The sequence below is a fragment of the Scomber scombrus genome, chromosome 10, assembly GCF_963691925.1.
Source record: "Scomber scombrus chromosome 10, fScoSco1.1, whole genome shotgun sequence".
Classification (NCBI taxonomy): domain Eukaryota; kingdom Metazoa; phylum Chordata; class Actinopteri; order Scombriformes; family Scombridae; genus Scomber; species Scomber scombrus.
In genome coordinates, this window is record NC_084979.1 from 5,070,688 (window position 1) to 5,086,692 (window position 16,005).

Consider the following 16,005-nt stretch of genomic DNA (forward strand, 5'->3'; position numbering starts at 1 on the left):
TCTCCCGAAGCCCATTATGGTATTCCCATGTTAGTATGTTGCATTTAATTCGATAGACCTTCTTGATTGTTACAGTTTTCTCAAGCGCTCATTATATTTAAGGCTGCTGTAGGCAGGATTTTAACGTAAACATATATCTATATTCAGAGTCAGAGTAGGACACAGTATCAGCTGCATGTTAACTCTACATGAAAGAGTTAATCATGCATTTTAAGTTGGTCATTTCATTCCACTGGGTTACATTTACATATTTTCAATCCCTTAAGAGACAATGTACTTTATTTCTCCCCCTTCCACTACTCGTTTGACTCCTTGCATTTAGTCATCATTGTGTAGTTAGCTCACTGCATTAGGCTGTCAGCATGTGTTACTAGTAGGGACAGAGCACCCCAGGGAGTCTTGGTCACAGTCACATCTGCTATCCACGCTCTAACACGGCGCCGTTCACAGCTGATAACCAGAACGTATAATAATCTCTTGCAGCTGAGCATCAGGAGAACAGTGTGTACTCTTTAACTTACTGGTATTATATAATGCAACAGCTCAATTAGATCATTAAATGCCGTACTAGTCTCGACACAGGCCATTTACAAACTCATAAGATATTTCGACATTGACCAGAATTTCCATGGGTCCTTAAAAAGTCTTAAAAAATCTCAAATCCAATCTGAATTTTAGGCCTCAAAGTGTCCTCAATGTGATTATGAAGTTAATGTTCCATTGACTTCATAATCTCTATCTCTTTAAAATGTGGAAGGACATGATGTGTTACATTGGGATTGGCAGATTTCATTAAGAGACCTCGTCTCAAACGATAAGAAGGTCCATTTCGTGCTGATTTTCTTTTAAAGTCTGAAGGACTTACTGAAATATGTCAAAGTAAGTCAATGTTGGATTTATTAGTACTTTCTCAAGTTTTGATACTGTTTCAATTATCACCAAGGTAATATGTAGGGCAGTAATAATGGTGACACACTTCTAGCTGTTCTAGGTGATTATTTTACAAGAAATGTCGCTGGGGGATAGTTATCTAAGCACATCTCTTGCAGTCTGGCCATCAATACACAAGAATATGAATGCGGTGAGAAGAAAGAACTCCCGAACCCTGGAGCGGCATCCTTTGACACAATAGAACCAGCCTTGAAAAATCCACTTATCTTGGCCAAGCTACAGTTTTACATGTCTCCCAGACCTTTTTGAAGAAATATCAAACTGATGTGCCAGTGGTGCCTTTTTCTCAGCAGAGACTAGGCTGAGTTGATCAAGGTAATGATTTATATGGGTACCGCCGCACAGTAATATCATAGAAAGTCGTCACTACTGATTACTGAGCTTAATTGATGTGTACACTGTGTTAATAAGAATAGGTCAATTCTTCAACTTTTGATCTTCCATTGGAATTATGAACACTTAAATAAATGTGGACACAGGGAACTTGCATTTACCTTTGAGATTGTCTTGAGACAGGGTCTACTTAGACATCTTATCAAGAGAGAGGTGCTGAGTCAGTCCTCAAGGTAGTGTGGGCATTTAGAAAGATCATTTTGAGCAAAACTGTTGAGCTCAGAGTCTTTGAGTTTAGAAAAGGATTGCATGCAGGGACTGTCAAACAGGGCCCAATCAAATATCCAACAGTTAAGCATGTCTGGGCCCCTCCATCATGTTCAGAGACCCAAATGGGTACAAGAGGCAGATAAAATGTCTTGTTCAGACGTTTCTGCAAGAAAAACAGCTGGCAGGAGATGTTTCTGCTGGTAGCCAAAAGTTCTTTAATATGGCTTTAGACAAAAGTAAGGATGTCTGCACTCAGAAATACTGATATTGATTTGAACTGTTAAGAGTAATGACATTGTTTGGTCCACCTTTGAATAGTGAAGTAATTGACTGTAGTACTTGTGCCTACACATTTCTCCATTTTTGTAGACCTGTAATTCATTGTGTGAACTTTTTTTCTTCCCTCACTTCTTTAATCAGAATGATATCTTTAAGTGTGGATTGTCATTTTCTCTTCTCATTGTTCTGTACCTGTCCAGTATGCAGACGCTAACTTGTATTGGATTATAGGCTTTGACAGTGTACACCTTTATAACCAAATGTAGTTACAACAGCTATTTTTTTCACCATTATAACCATTACAGGTTCTGATATAGTGTAACTATGTAGCAGTATATTTTATTTCACTTTTTCTTTTTTAGATGATGTCATTCTCCAACAATCTGAGGCCTTCCTGTCCTTGACAAGGTCCTGTCCTTGCAAATGCAAAGGAGGTAGCACATCTTTAATTTGTGGTTTCCTTAGCGAGCCCTATCCAGAGCTTCAGGCTTTATGCCAGAAGCTGCTCATTTTGTCTCATGGACAGATCTCTTTGGAGAGAGGCTTAAGAAGGAAGTGGAGACTTGCATAATGCAGGAGGACACCGTTTTTTTGCACATTGGCTTGTGTCTGGGGTGTGTGTGTGGGGGGGGGGGGGGGGGTTTACCCAAGGTTCTCCTCACAAAACAGAGCTACTGACTTCTGTGGCATCAGCCAAGTTCAGTTACTGTGTCCTTCTCGATCAAGAGAGAAAGAAGCGTGAGGCCAGAAGAGAAGGGCTACAGAGGATTACCTGAAGGGAATTAAAACAGAAAAGGAAAACCATCCAAGTGGTTTTTAAAAAGCTGGCCAGAAACTCAGACAGGTTTGCAGAAGAGGCCGATGGCGAGGCTGGCAGGCGAATGGCCCAGCTCATAACAAAGCCAAATGCTCTGAGGAACGGCTGCAAGGAAAACTTAGCTGAGCTCGAGAACATTGAAGAGGAGATTGCAGTCGAGGGAGAAGAAAACAGATTATACACACACACAAGTAGTCACGTTCAGTTAAATATTCATGTTTAATGTGAATAAGTGAATTTACTTTTTACTTAATTCTGGGACACTGGGATTTTCCTTCATATCCTTTGTACTTCTTTTGCCAGTCTTTGTTAGTTTTTTACATTTTTGTAAAAATGAGACAAAAAACAAAATACAACATGTTAAATACTGAGATTTAAGGATGGCAGTAGGTATATTTTTCTTACTTTCGAGTGACTGTTTGCCCCAGCTTCCTGTCTTTAAGCTAGTTGTCTGTTGGCTCTTGTTTCATAGTTGGCATACAGACACGAGAGTGATGTGTGATGTGAGGGTACACATAGATGTGTTTTGCTCTAATCTTAGGTTTACTAGGCTTTGTGGATAATCCCATATATGTGAAGACGTGTAACAATGCTCAAAAAAATGTTCCTTGTATAATTTTGAGAAAACTGTTCCCTCGTTGGTAGATATTAAGCTGTTATTTATGCACAGCCAAGTAATGACCGTACACAAGTAACATATAATGGCTAATAGTGGCAAGTACATGATGGTGCCAGTTATAGCTGCTTTGAAATTTGCAGTTCAAGTGCAATGTGTTCCTATCTATCTATCCTATTCTATCAGCAGTTATTTTTCTTCTTCAGCCCACAGATGGACTCATAATATGAGGATTGTAGTGAAAGGTCATGAACATTCACAGACTCACGTATTTGATTTGCCTTTATTCTTGTTTGTTCTTGGCCATCAGCATACTGTTCATACCATACACTCACAAAACGGAGCTCAGAGGGATACACTGAGTGTGTGTGTGTGCCTGCAGAAATAAGCAACAGAAAGTACACTCAGGAGAAATGCAAATAGAGACATGAGCTTACATAAATGTTTTCCATTTTCCATTTGCAGTCAAATGCATACATCCAAGGGCCAAATGCGATTGATAAATATGTTCCTCACAATGCACCTCATACATTTTTGTACCCTACACCCATCTTATTTTTTCTGTGAGGTTTACTCATTCCAAGTCAGATTCACCAAAGCCTGTTGTACGTGAATAGGTATGTAGTTGTGAGATTTGGTCATTTGCGTGACTGATGCTCTGAAATTGGTATATAAATCTCTGTACATATTTGGCTCCATTCACAGACATGCTAGGAAAGACTTAAAAGAAGATTTTCATTACCACTGAGCTTAATGCTCTACTGTTTGACATCAGCAGCTGAAAAATGAACTGTCAGTAGTTGGAGAAGCGAAACAATAAGAAAATACGAATACGGCTGTCGACAGAGAAGGGTGACAGAAATAAAGAGTGATGTGGTGAATGGGTTGAATTGGAGTTAAACACTAATAAATGTGCTTGCTAAAACCCCAGTGTTCCATGACATGAAATATATGGGAGGTGGTCAGGGAGGTAGAGATGAGAGAATGTTATAAAACAGGTGATGTTATACTGTTGGGTGAAAAACAGGATTTTCCTTTGACAGCGATCTGCATAAAGACACTGAGGCAGAACTGGATTAGTTGCCATGCCAAAATGCACCTCAAGAAAAAGAAAAAAAGACCTCAGTGAATTTGCCATAATGATGGTGACACAGTGAAAATCATTTTAAATTAGCATGACGTTTTTATTTGAGCTGATTTTGGCCTTACCTAAAAGAAAATTATAAATACCAGAAAAGTGGTAAAACTGACAAATGTTCATATATCAGTCCTATGTGTGCTACTTAATGAAAAAAAGAAGTGACTTTGGTGGTGTAGAAGTGGTTTAGATATTAAAGGTCAGACCCACAACAAACCACAGTGAGAGAGGATGGTAACAGGAAAAAGGGGCAACACAACAAATATATGTCCCCATCTTTATCTTTTTTTATTAGTATTTTACAATATCGTCAGGAATAATGGTCATCACAAAAATACTTTGCATGATATGATTTTAAAGCAATGCTACCAAATTATCAGTAAGAATGAACACCCTGAGCTTAATGCCTTTCTTTATTCGCTGTAGATGCACACACATGCACGCACACGCACGCACGCACGCACGCACGCAGGCACGCACACACACACACACACACACACACACAAAGATATTCGTATGCAATGTATGGACACACACTAGCCACCTTGTCCTCATTTCTCTTTCCCTCTCACTAATAAAAGTTCAGTGTGCACACAGGGCCACTAATTGGGACTCGGACCAAGGTGTCATTAATTATAAATACACTGTATTATATATACAGTGTGTATTGTGAGTGTGAACTGGAAGATGAGGACAGCAGAGTAGAAAGTGAGGAAAATAGAGATATATTGTGTTGCTGCCTTTCTCTCCCACTACCTGCTAAATGTCATTGCTTTACATGTCGATCCTCAGGTCAGTGTGCTCCCCTTCCTGCTGTGTCTCTGCCACACACACACACACACACACACACACACACACACACACACACACACACACACACACACACACACACACACACACACACACACACACACACACACACACATGGATTTATGTAAGTCATTTTTGGGGTATTAACATAGACTTACAATCATTTTCTGGAGACCTAACCTAACCATAAACATAGCAACTACTTTCCCTAACCCTCACCCTAATGTAACCTTAATCACTGCCCCCTCAAAAAAATCTGCATTTTATGTATTTGGGAAGACTTTCATTCCAAATTGCAAAAACCATCCCTGATCAACTTAACTGAAGTGGTTTCTGTCCCTGAAAGTGACACAAGTGAAGTGTCTTGGAAGTACGAATGTGATTCTGATAACATGCTTTGGAATGTGAATTTGATGCCTACATATTGAGACTGAGACTGACAGGATTACTCAGTCTTTTTCTAACTCAGCCTTGTGTCGTCCATGTAGGGATGATGATGATGATGATGATACCAAAACACATATAAAAGAACATAAAAGAACAGCATAATACATACAATAAACTTCAAATAAACACAACAGAGCGGTTTTTATGTAAAAAGAATAAGGCTAGTTGTCAGGAGAAAAGGTCTATAAAAGTGTAAAGTCCATAAAAGGTATGTTATGGCAAGATTTAAAAGCAGAAACACTCTCAGCAGATCAAATACTAACTGGAAGATTATTCCATAGCTGAGGTGCCAGTACGTAATAACCCTACCGAACACCCATTGACCTTAACCTGGACTCTGGAAGAGAGAGCAGGCCTAACCCAGCTGATCTAAGAGGCCTTTTTTTGGCAGTAAGTAGTTAACAGTTCACTGATGTACTCCACCACCTGGCCATGTAAACCCTTGTAAGTCAAGTGTAAGATTTTGAAATGGACTCTGAAAGATATTCCTGACTGCTGCTAAGAGGCTAAAAGTGGGTTTGTATGAGAAGAGCTTTTTGCCTTTGTCAGAATTCTGGCTGTTGATTTCTGCATAGCTCAAACACTGAGGCAGGTATAAGTGGTAGCACAATGGGGAAATAAAAGTGTAACCTGTTGGAAAAAGAAACCCAACTGTTACTAAATATGTTGGAAGAAAGTGTTAGAAATATGTTCTTTCACTGAGAATTATTTTTATTTAATTCATACATTTATTATTTAATTCATAACTACATTCTTTATTTTATTCTTCATTTCATTGATCATTTCATTTGATCTCAGAGGTCTTTTTGATTCAGTAGGTGGTCCTGTGAAGAAAAACTTTTAAAATTGATTTCATTGGTTCATTTCAGTTTAGCTGAGTTGCTATTGGTTTAGGCAACGCATGTCCCGCCTCCTTCACGTTACAGACGCTGCGGTAGTGTGTGAAAAATACACAGAGAGCAGCAAGACGATAACTGAGACACAGAGGTTTTGGAGTAATGAAACTTTAAAAAATACACTTTATATTGTTAAAAGGAGGAACTGTGTAAACAGAGAAAAATCCGGTGAACCACTGAAGCGACCCTGGGAACATCTTGTGTTAATTTTATTATTTTATTGTCCCGGTGAGTACTATCTGTATTAGTAAATAGCTCTGTGAATTAGCTTAGCCTCGTGGTGGGTTAGCTACCGAGCGGGAACATAAAGTCACAGTGTTGTGGTATTTTTCTAATGATAGTAAAGGAAAAACGGGAATAAAATGAGTATGTGTGCATGTTATTTACATTGTATGAACAGAGAAAGACACCATTTAGCTGAAGTTTCATGGGTTATGAAGCTATATATTCTGTATATTACTGTGCTGTGGTGTGTATAGGTACGAGGTATCAGTAATTGAGCATTTAATGGTGAACTGTGAGTGGTTTTATATTAATGGTTTTCACTATAAAACAGTGAAATGGACATTTCATGTGTTAATATTGCGATGCAGCAGTTATCTTTTAACAAGTTAACAGTGAAAAGTTGCATTATACATTGATATTGATAAAATTAAACTGTACAGTTAAGAAAAGGTTGAATAGATTTATATCAGCCCTGTTATGTTATACAGGCTGGGTTTTTTGGATACCCTGAGATCCTGGACCGTGGATTTGGAGTGATTCTCTCCCTGACGAGGGGGATGGCGAGCTACCTGTGTGAGCATCTGGATTGAGGAGGAACCTTTCCATTCTTCATTCTCTGTCCTGCCAAAGTGGTAGGGTTGTGGGGAAGGACTTCCAAGAACAATCAAATTGAACTATTTCTTTTGGGGAAAACATTTTATTTCATTTAGGGTGCACCCAGTTAAAAAAGAGTGTGTGTACTTACCTGTCAAGTGGGTTACAAAAGCATGAATAATTTTCACTGTGTTGCTAAAAGATAACATTAGTCTGATGTTGGAAATATTCTTGAGTTGGTAGAAACATGATTGTACCAATTTTTGTGTTTTGTTTAAAGCTTAGCTGGCTGTCCCCCAGGTTCTTGACAGTGCTCTTTATATTTGGGATAAGGGGACTGAGCAGTGGCTGGACTTGATTACGGAGGTGCTCAGGGCCGATGATAAGCACCTCTGTTTTGTCAAAGCTTAATTGCAAAAAGTTTTGTGACATCCAGTGTCCTCACATCAGCTCAGCAACTCTGAAGTGCTAAGAGATATAACTGTGTATCGTCTGCATAACAGTGAAATTAGATGTTATCAGCACAAATGAAATGCCCTAATGGTGGCATGTGCAGACAGACAGAACAGAAATGGGCTCAAGAATTAATCCTTGATATATGCCACATGTTGCCTGTGCCCTTGAAGAGATGAATGAATCAATTGAGACATAAACATTTCCGACAGATGGGAGGAGAACCATTCCAGGGCCGTTCCCACCCAATGCCCACCCAATACTTAAGTCTATTTATTAGCACAGTGCAATGTCCAGAGTCTGCAGCCAATTTTGAAATAGGTCTATGATTTAAAACTGATGGATCAAGGCCAGGTCCTTTTAGGAGTGGCTGTATACAGGCTATTTTCAAATAATCTGGGACACATCCTGAGCAAAGGGAGCTAATTAAAATTTGGAGCAGACAGGGTTCTATTTCCCCCATCACTTCTCTGAACAATTTAGTTGGAATGGTATTATATATGAAACAGTGACAACAGTGACAACAGTGAGCTTCAAAAATATCAGTATTTAAACAATTAATCGTTTAGCCCCATTAAGATCATTAAGAGAGGTTTAATGATCAGCTTGCCTTACATACTCAAAACAGTGTATCTGTTACAGAATAGGTATGTATTGTCTTAGTTCCAAATATGGAAATAGTCTCTTTTCTTGGTATCACCTTTGATATGTGATTGACAGACCTCCTGCGATTCAGTGGTTTGTTGTATTGAATCAAAACACACCCACTTTATTATGAAAATCAGTGCAATCTAATGCAATCTAATACAAATACCATAATGCCATTCATCCCTTCCAGGTGTACTGATACTCCTCAACCGTCAAAAGCCCATACCAGCTCACAAATATGGACACAGTGGTTCATGTGTTGCTCCTTGTTCGTTGTGGATCTGTTGTTGTGTGATGTTTTGAGGTCATTTGAAATAATGTGGTTTTCATGATTAATTTGCATGCAATAGAAACACCCTACCACACTGGTAACTGGACTGTAACTTACAGTCTTACTGATTAGTCGGTATAAATCCATGAAAAGTAGAGCAGATACATCTCATATTTGTATAACCACTGCAAAAATATAATAAAAGGATGTTCTTCTTCATTAGCCTAGCTTCTCAATTTATACTCCCATTCCACATCTAATGCTATTTTTCTGTACTTCCTTCTAGGTTGGGCCTCACCAAGGGACCCTCACCCTCTCCAGCGCTACCAGGAAGCTGCGAAGCACACAGTTCAGAAGGCTCCATGCCTGACTGCGAGTCATAGAATGGCGCTCCGGGATTTGGAATTCTTGTTTAATTAAGGGCGGAAAGTCTTTCATGAAATGCAATGAAGTCTTGCAGCCATTACACTCCCATAGAGTTTTCATTTAAGGACTTTGGTTCATTTATTAAATGATTTTTTTTCACTGTAGGCTCTATCACCAGGGTGCAAATAGAACTGTGGAGTTGCAGTTTAGAGTAGACTGGTTTTCCTGAATAATTGCCTCAAGTTTGAGGGCATAAAACTCTCTGCAGTAAAGGTTTTTTCTGGGATTAGTAGGGCACTAGTGAAGGTCAGTACTTTCTCTCCTTGATCTTTGATCCAGTGCCATCTCCCAGTTTATTCTTTTTTTTCCCCAATTCTGCCACTCATGACTTTGAGGTTTTTTAAGGATTCAATATTAAGCCTTGGGACACCCTTTTCAAGCACCTCTTTCCCAGGAATATACTGCAGCCAAAACTGTAATCAAAATAACCTTCCGGCAGTGTGGGAAAGACGAGGGCCAGAGAGAAAGGAATAGAAGGAGCTGAAGGGCAGATGGCTTTACTGCTCAAAAAACACCAACATCCAGATGAATAAAACATCTGAATAGAGAGAGAGTCGTGACATCTGGCTGAGGAGTGAGTTCGACACTCTGCTCATTCCCTCTGTCTTTGCTTTTTCCTTTTCTGTCCACTCTTTCACTTACTAGCATCCCTATCCTCTTAACCCCCACAAACCCCCCATCTCTCTATCTATCTTTCTCTTTCTCTTGTTTCTTTCTCTCAGTGGACACAGGGTCACTCAAAGAGACAGAAACAAGCTTGTGCCTCCGCTTGTTCTTACTTCTCCTACTCAGTTTTGTTCCACCTTTGCATTCTCCCTCCCTCCTCCCTCCTCCTGCTCCTTCTCTTCCTCCTCCTCCTCCTCCCCCCGTTACGGTGTGTGATGGTGCGTCCCCTCCTCTCGGTCCTGGAGACATGCCTGTGCAGGAGATGGCGGTGAGTCCTGTCAAGTCCCTGTACTGGGAGCAGTTCCCCCCCATGTCGCAGCGCCGCGTCTACTGCACTCCAGTCTACCATGAAGGCCTGGTCTATGTGCTGGGGGGCTGCAGCGAGACCGGCATGCCCCTGGACAGCGTCGAGGTCCTGGATGTTGAGAGTCAGACGTGGAGCCAGCTGCCGCCGCTGCCCACAGCCCGGGCGGGGGCCGCAGCCGTGTTGCTCGGGGGCCAGGTGATGGTGCTCGGGGGCATGAATCAGCAGCAGACCCCATTGGCCTCCGTGGAGGTCTACCACCCCGATGAGGGCAAATGGGAGCCGAGGGCCAGCCTGGGCCAGCCATCGATGGGCGTCACCACAGTGGAGAAAGGTAAGAAAATTGAATGCATATGTTATCACGCTGAGTGAGTGTGGCTATGCCGTATTCCGGGTTCCAGTCATGAATTGCAATATTCAATGATTCTACAGGACCTCCAATATCTGTGCCACGAAACTAGAGTATGGTTCAGGTTAGGGACGGATCAAGGTTACACCAAATTAACTATGGTTAAGGCAAGGGTAGGGTGAGTACCTCTACTATGTCCCAAACGTTAGGCTACTGACCATAGAACAAAGGGATGTTTTCTTGCAACCACTTGTGTACTGATTGTGACTTCACCTCGACCAAAGAACGTGTCTAACTTTGTTTTCTTTGAATAATTTTGTCTTGTGACCCTTTGCTGGCGACAGGGTTAGGGATTTATACATGGGTACAGGTAGGTGATAAAAACAACAGGTTTAAGTTAGGGAAAACATTTTGTTTGTACGCTTAATGAAGATGCAAATGTGGATTGCTGACCTCGTGGATTGGCACTGAATGCTGCCTTTGGATGTAAATCATAGTTTCTAGGGGATAATGGGCTAAGCATTGATGGTGCCAATTTTCAGTTGTGAGATCAATAGATGAAAAGTTGCTGTAGTGCATGTAGTGTGGAGTATGTAACTGTTCTCTGATTGGAGAAAAAATCTCGACCTCTGCTTTTTGAGATGGTCAATGCTTTACAAGACATGTTTTACGCTACGTTTTACCTTGCAGAAAGTGTGAACAGTGGTGTGTGGTATTGCAAGCAGGGTAATACTACCTAAATAACATATTTTCCTGGGATAACAGGCAGATTTTTGCTGGGTTACTTGAGATATTTGCTCTAGTGTTCATGTATGAAAGTTCTCTAAATACACATTAAACATTTAGAATCTTCGTTTGACAGGTTAACTCGATTGCAGTGCTTGGAGAGCACTCATTTGATTCCTCCTCTGATATTCTAAATTTAGCAGTGCACCCTGTCAATTATGGCCCAAAACCTCATGTAGGCTCATTAGGAACTGACTATGTGGCGTATGCAGCGGCTTTGACATATTCATAAGATTTCTGAAACAACAACAGCACAAACAAACTCATTTCTGTGAAGCGGTGACGTTAACTAATTAGACGTTCATTTTTTGGGAGAAGCCCCATCCAAGCAGCTAAAGTGTTTCCTGAGTAAGATCTGCTCACTTGTGATTAAAGCTGAGTGGCGCTGAGATCGATGTCTGCACGCACAAGACATGAAGGTGGTGCTTAGCTGAGGCTTATGTTCAGTAAATATTGCACTGAAGCAGTCTCAAGATTTATATTAAGTAAACGGTCAATAGGTCGCATGTAGGCGTTTGTGTGTGTATGTATGTGTCTCCTGCGACATCCCTGCAAGTGTGTGTGTGTCCTCATGTTATCTAGCAGAATGTCAAACATAGCTTCTGTGGAGGATAAAGTCATCACAGTCTACCTCCTCTTAATAAACATACTAAACCTAATGCTCATTTCCCAGGCGTGTGCAGTGCTGTGTGAGGTGGCGTATGTTGGCACAGAGGATGGGAGAGTCGTGAGAGAGAGAATGATGGAAGGAGAAGAGTGGGAGGGAGGACACGAGAAAATAAACTGATCACATGCCATAAAAGAGGATAAGATAAGGGCGTATCTATAGCCATGAAATCCAGAGAGAGTTAAATATGTCATATTTGTTAGATACAGTGAGATACAGTTCTTAAAGTGCTTATTCCACACAGGTTCCTCAGGCTGCTTGCTGTTGAGTGTGTCGACCTGATAAACTCAAACTCAAGGAATCAATACCTTCTAAGTTAATAGAGACAGAGTCAGGGAATATTTCTGCAATTCTCTATTTCATACACAAGATAAAAGAAGGAAGACGGGTATTGTTGAGTTTAATGTGAAACTGTTGGATTCTTTCAGCATCTGTGGAACTTTTAGATTTTTTATTCAGTTTATATGAAGCGTTCCAAGTTGGATAAAAGAATATTACTTTCAGTGAAGGTATCAAACTCTGCAAATCTGTGTAACTGACTTAACTTACAAATACATTGTACAGCAACTGCCTGAACAGCGATATTTCAGTCATAGCTTAGCAACCGTAACTATGCATGGCAGTATGCATAAGGTTCTATTCAAAGATATGATATTCTTTCCAAAACCAAAAATCCAAGAGCATATATAAGGAGAGGATTAAACAGTGGTGTATAAGATGCAAATGTTAGCATATCCTGCTAGCTGGTTCTATATACAGTAGAAACACTTATATAGTATTACTTCCATCACTAAGAGCGAGTATAGCATTAACTACATTATTGTGTGGGGTAGCCATGTTCAATAGGACTGTACAGTGTGGGAGTTGGACTTTTGGCATTAGCAGCTCGGTTTAGGAATTAGCGCCTCTGTCTATTTATTAGATTTGGGAATGTGTACTCCTGCAACCTCAGCCAAATTCATTACAGACCTGCAATGACCTCATGTTGGGTGAAAAGGTTGACACAAAAAAACACCTATGGGGGATCTGAAGGAAAGTTTTTAAAGAGAGAAAGTTTTTAAAGGAAGGAAAGCTTCAAATATGAGCTTAAAAATGTTGATTTACAGTCAATTTTAGCATGATGACAAAGGGAAAATCTCTAGAATGAATGTAATTGTACTGCTACACAAGTAATGTAAGGGGGACATCAGATCCGGGCAAACAGTCAAGAGAGCAGAGCCAGGTCCAACATTGTATTAAAGAGCAATGCATCCATGCAACAATAAGGGTCATCATACAAAACAAAAACACTGTATGCAAGTGATGAATGTAATGGAAAACACAGCTTTTGTTATATTCTAGTAGAGAGAGAGAGAGAGAGAGAGAGAGAGGAGAGAGAGAGAGAGAGAGAGAGAGAGAGAGAGAGAGAGAGAGAGAGAGAGAGAGAGAGAGAGATAGAGAGAGAGAGAGGAGAGAGAGAGAGAGAGAGAGAGAGGAGAGAGAGAGAGAGAGAGAGAGAGAGAGAGAGAGAGAGAAATTAAAGCAAAACAAAGCCAAGTCATATTCCCCATCTGCACACACACTGTTACAGTTAAATTACTTGTTAGATTTGTGCTTTACTGTTTGTATGCTTCCTGTTTAATGTTACAAGAAAAAAGGGTTTTGAGAATGGGCATAAAAACAAAGTGCTATCATAGCTAATGCATACCTCAAAAATTAGTCATTTTTTGTTGAAATTTGGTAATGTGAGGGGTTTACACATCTAATCTTTAACCTCCAGGGCTGCTTACAGACTCATCGCGGCCACATGTTTGTTATTTAGGATTTAAAATTTGGCAAAATCAATAGTGGCCAACTAGAAATGAAAAGCCTGCTTTTTTTTTTTTTTTTTTAACCCTGCCTGCAATCAAGAACCCATTGTTTCCAATATTACGAGGAGTGGTAAATCTGCCTCTGTTATTTAAGTGGTGGCAAATGGAAAGCCGCCTGGTAGATAGCAACAGTAACTAGGGTGTGTTTATTTAATACAGTAGCCATTATGCTAAAATCAGAGCTTCTAAAATGTTTGAACATGAGAACGGATCTTGATAGTACATAGTATTTTAAGACTTTTGACTAATGTCACTTTTTTTTAGTTATTTTTCAAATTCTCTCTAGCAACAACTTTGTAATATTTCATGCTTAGTGTCTAAGGGTCTAAAATAGTCAATATTTACCAAAGGGGAACAGTGATATATATATATATATATATATATATATATATAATTTGGTTTTTTTTGTTGTGAAGTCTGTGATGCATTGTAATGAGCATCGAGGTGGACGTGATTTCAGTCCAGAAACTAGTGCAGTTGTGTTTTAAAGCCCTGCAGAAAGTATACTTTCTTAAGTGGATGCTGTCACACTCATTAGAGACTCATTAAGTCCCTTTAGAGTAAAGTTTAACATTAACAGCTCAAACAAAGGCTGATGTTTTCATGTGTGGTGAGTGCAGCAGAAGAAAAAAAACCACACTGCATTTTTCTCTCAGCAGCAGTACTGTGAACAGTAAATACAGTATATAGAGAGATATAAGCCACGTACATATGAGACAGGCACCTCATATCATTCACTTGTTTCAAACACACTGAAGGAAGCAGAGATTTGGTGTAGTTGATAATCACTACCACTAGTAAATCCTGTGGATTTTATTCAACTGAGACACCTCCAGACCCCAGAGCTAATCTATTAGAGATTATGGATGCTATTATACATATTATCTTACCCAACTGTTTACTACTACAGTGAAGATCTGCTGCATTATTACTGTCTTACACTAGCACTAAAGGATTTTACAAACCACCACAAACCAGTAATTGTATAAATGACTGTGTGTATATCTGGAACGTTTGTTAATTCTATATAATTGTGACAGCTGTGTGCGTGTTTATGTGTGTATACGTCTACTTGTATGTGTACTGGTTGGTAGTTATTGTCCACCAATGGCTGTTGGTGTAAATAGTAGAGAGACATAATACACTCTGCACAGTAATATTCACCATTGCAGCCAGAATTTGGAATTTTGGAGATTTGGTTTGAGGATGATGGAGGTGTGTGAGAGTGGTTCAGCAAAATAAAACACTTTTGTCTGCCTTTAAAAATAAACTTAAGCCTGAAGTAGAGAGATGCAACAAAGAAACCAGGATGTCATGGTAACAGTAGGTGGGATTTAACGACAAGGATATGACTAACAAGGCAACTTTTACATTCATTGCTTATGAGTATTTTTGACTTCAACTTGACAGATATATATTAAAGAAAATTCTTAACATGTCTTGCAGAGATGGGCAACTACATCTAGAATATTTTTAGAATTGTAAAACTGGATCCTTGTGTTTCTTATTATTATTTTATTTAACCATACATAGATGAACGCACACAGTACATAGGTTTCAAACCAGTAACTTTTCTCAAATGTACCAACGGAATACTTATAAAAAGTTAAAGGAAAAATCCATCTTTAGATATCTATTTTTGATGCTTCTGTAACATGACGCAACTGAGCTCAGAAAGATGTGGCTGGAACTGACTAGTCAAGCAACCCGTTGAGGCTGCATTGTGTTGGTATCTATGTTTGTGCTGTTTATTCTCTGAATAGGAACTGAATATACGTTCAGTCGTGCAGTTGGCTCAGATGCAGCACATGGGGACACATAATTCATGAACTTGCAAAGTAAGACAGTAAAAACAACAAATACAGAAAATATGTACTTGGATAGGAGGAAATGTGTACTGGTCAGTAATACAGTACAGTCTGCCCACCACAATGAAAAAGTGGCTTGTTTGCACATATCTCCCACTGATTAACACTGACATAGTCCTCATCCACTAAAGCTAAACTGGACTCAAAGTAAGAAGGTCCTGGGTTTTATTCCTGGCCATTTGCATCCAGACACAGTTGTAACCGTTGCCACCAGTTTGCATGTTGCCCCCATTTTCATGGGTTTTCTCAGGTTTCCTCCCACCATCAAAGACATGTATGTTAAGGTTAATACACCTGTCAGTGCCCGGACCACTGGCACTGGCAAAAAGAAGTGGTGTTGG

At 39.8% G+C, this 16,005-nt stretch overlaps 1 protein-coding gene across 1 annotated transcript in view; it reads left to right on the forward strand.

Moving 5' to 3' along the window:
- Positions 1–10,087: 10,087 nt before the first annotated feature.
- The window catches only part of LOC133988131 (kelch domain-containing protein 8B-like), a 143,273-nt gene continuing 137,355 nt past the window's right edge, over positions 10,088–16,005 (forward strand). Inside the window, exon 1 of the mRNA XM_062427683.1 lies at positions 10,088–10,478. Coding sequence (XP_062283667.1) covers positions 10,088–10,478 — 391 coding nt within the window. The remainder of the gene's footprint in view (positions 10,479–16,005) is intronic.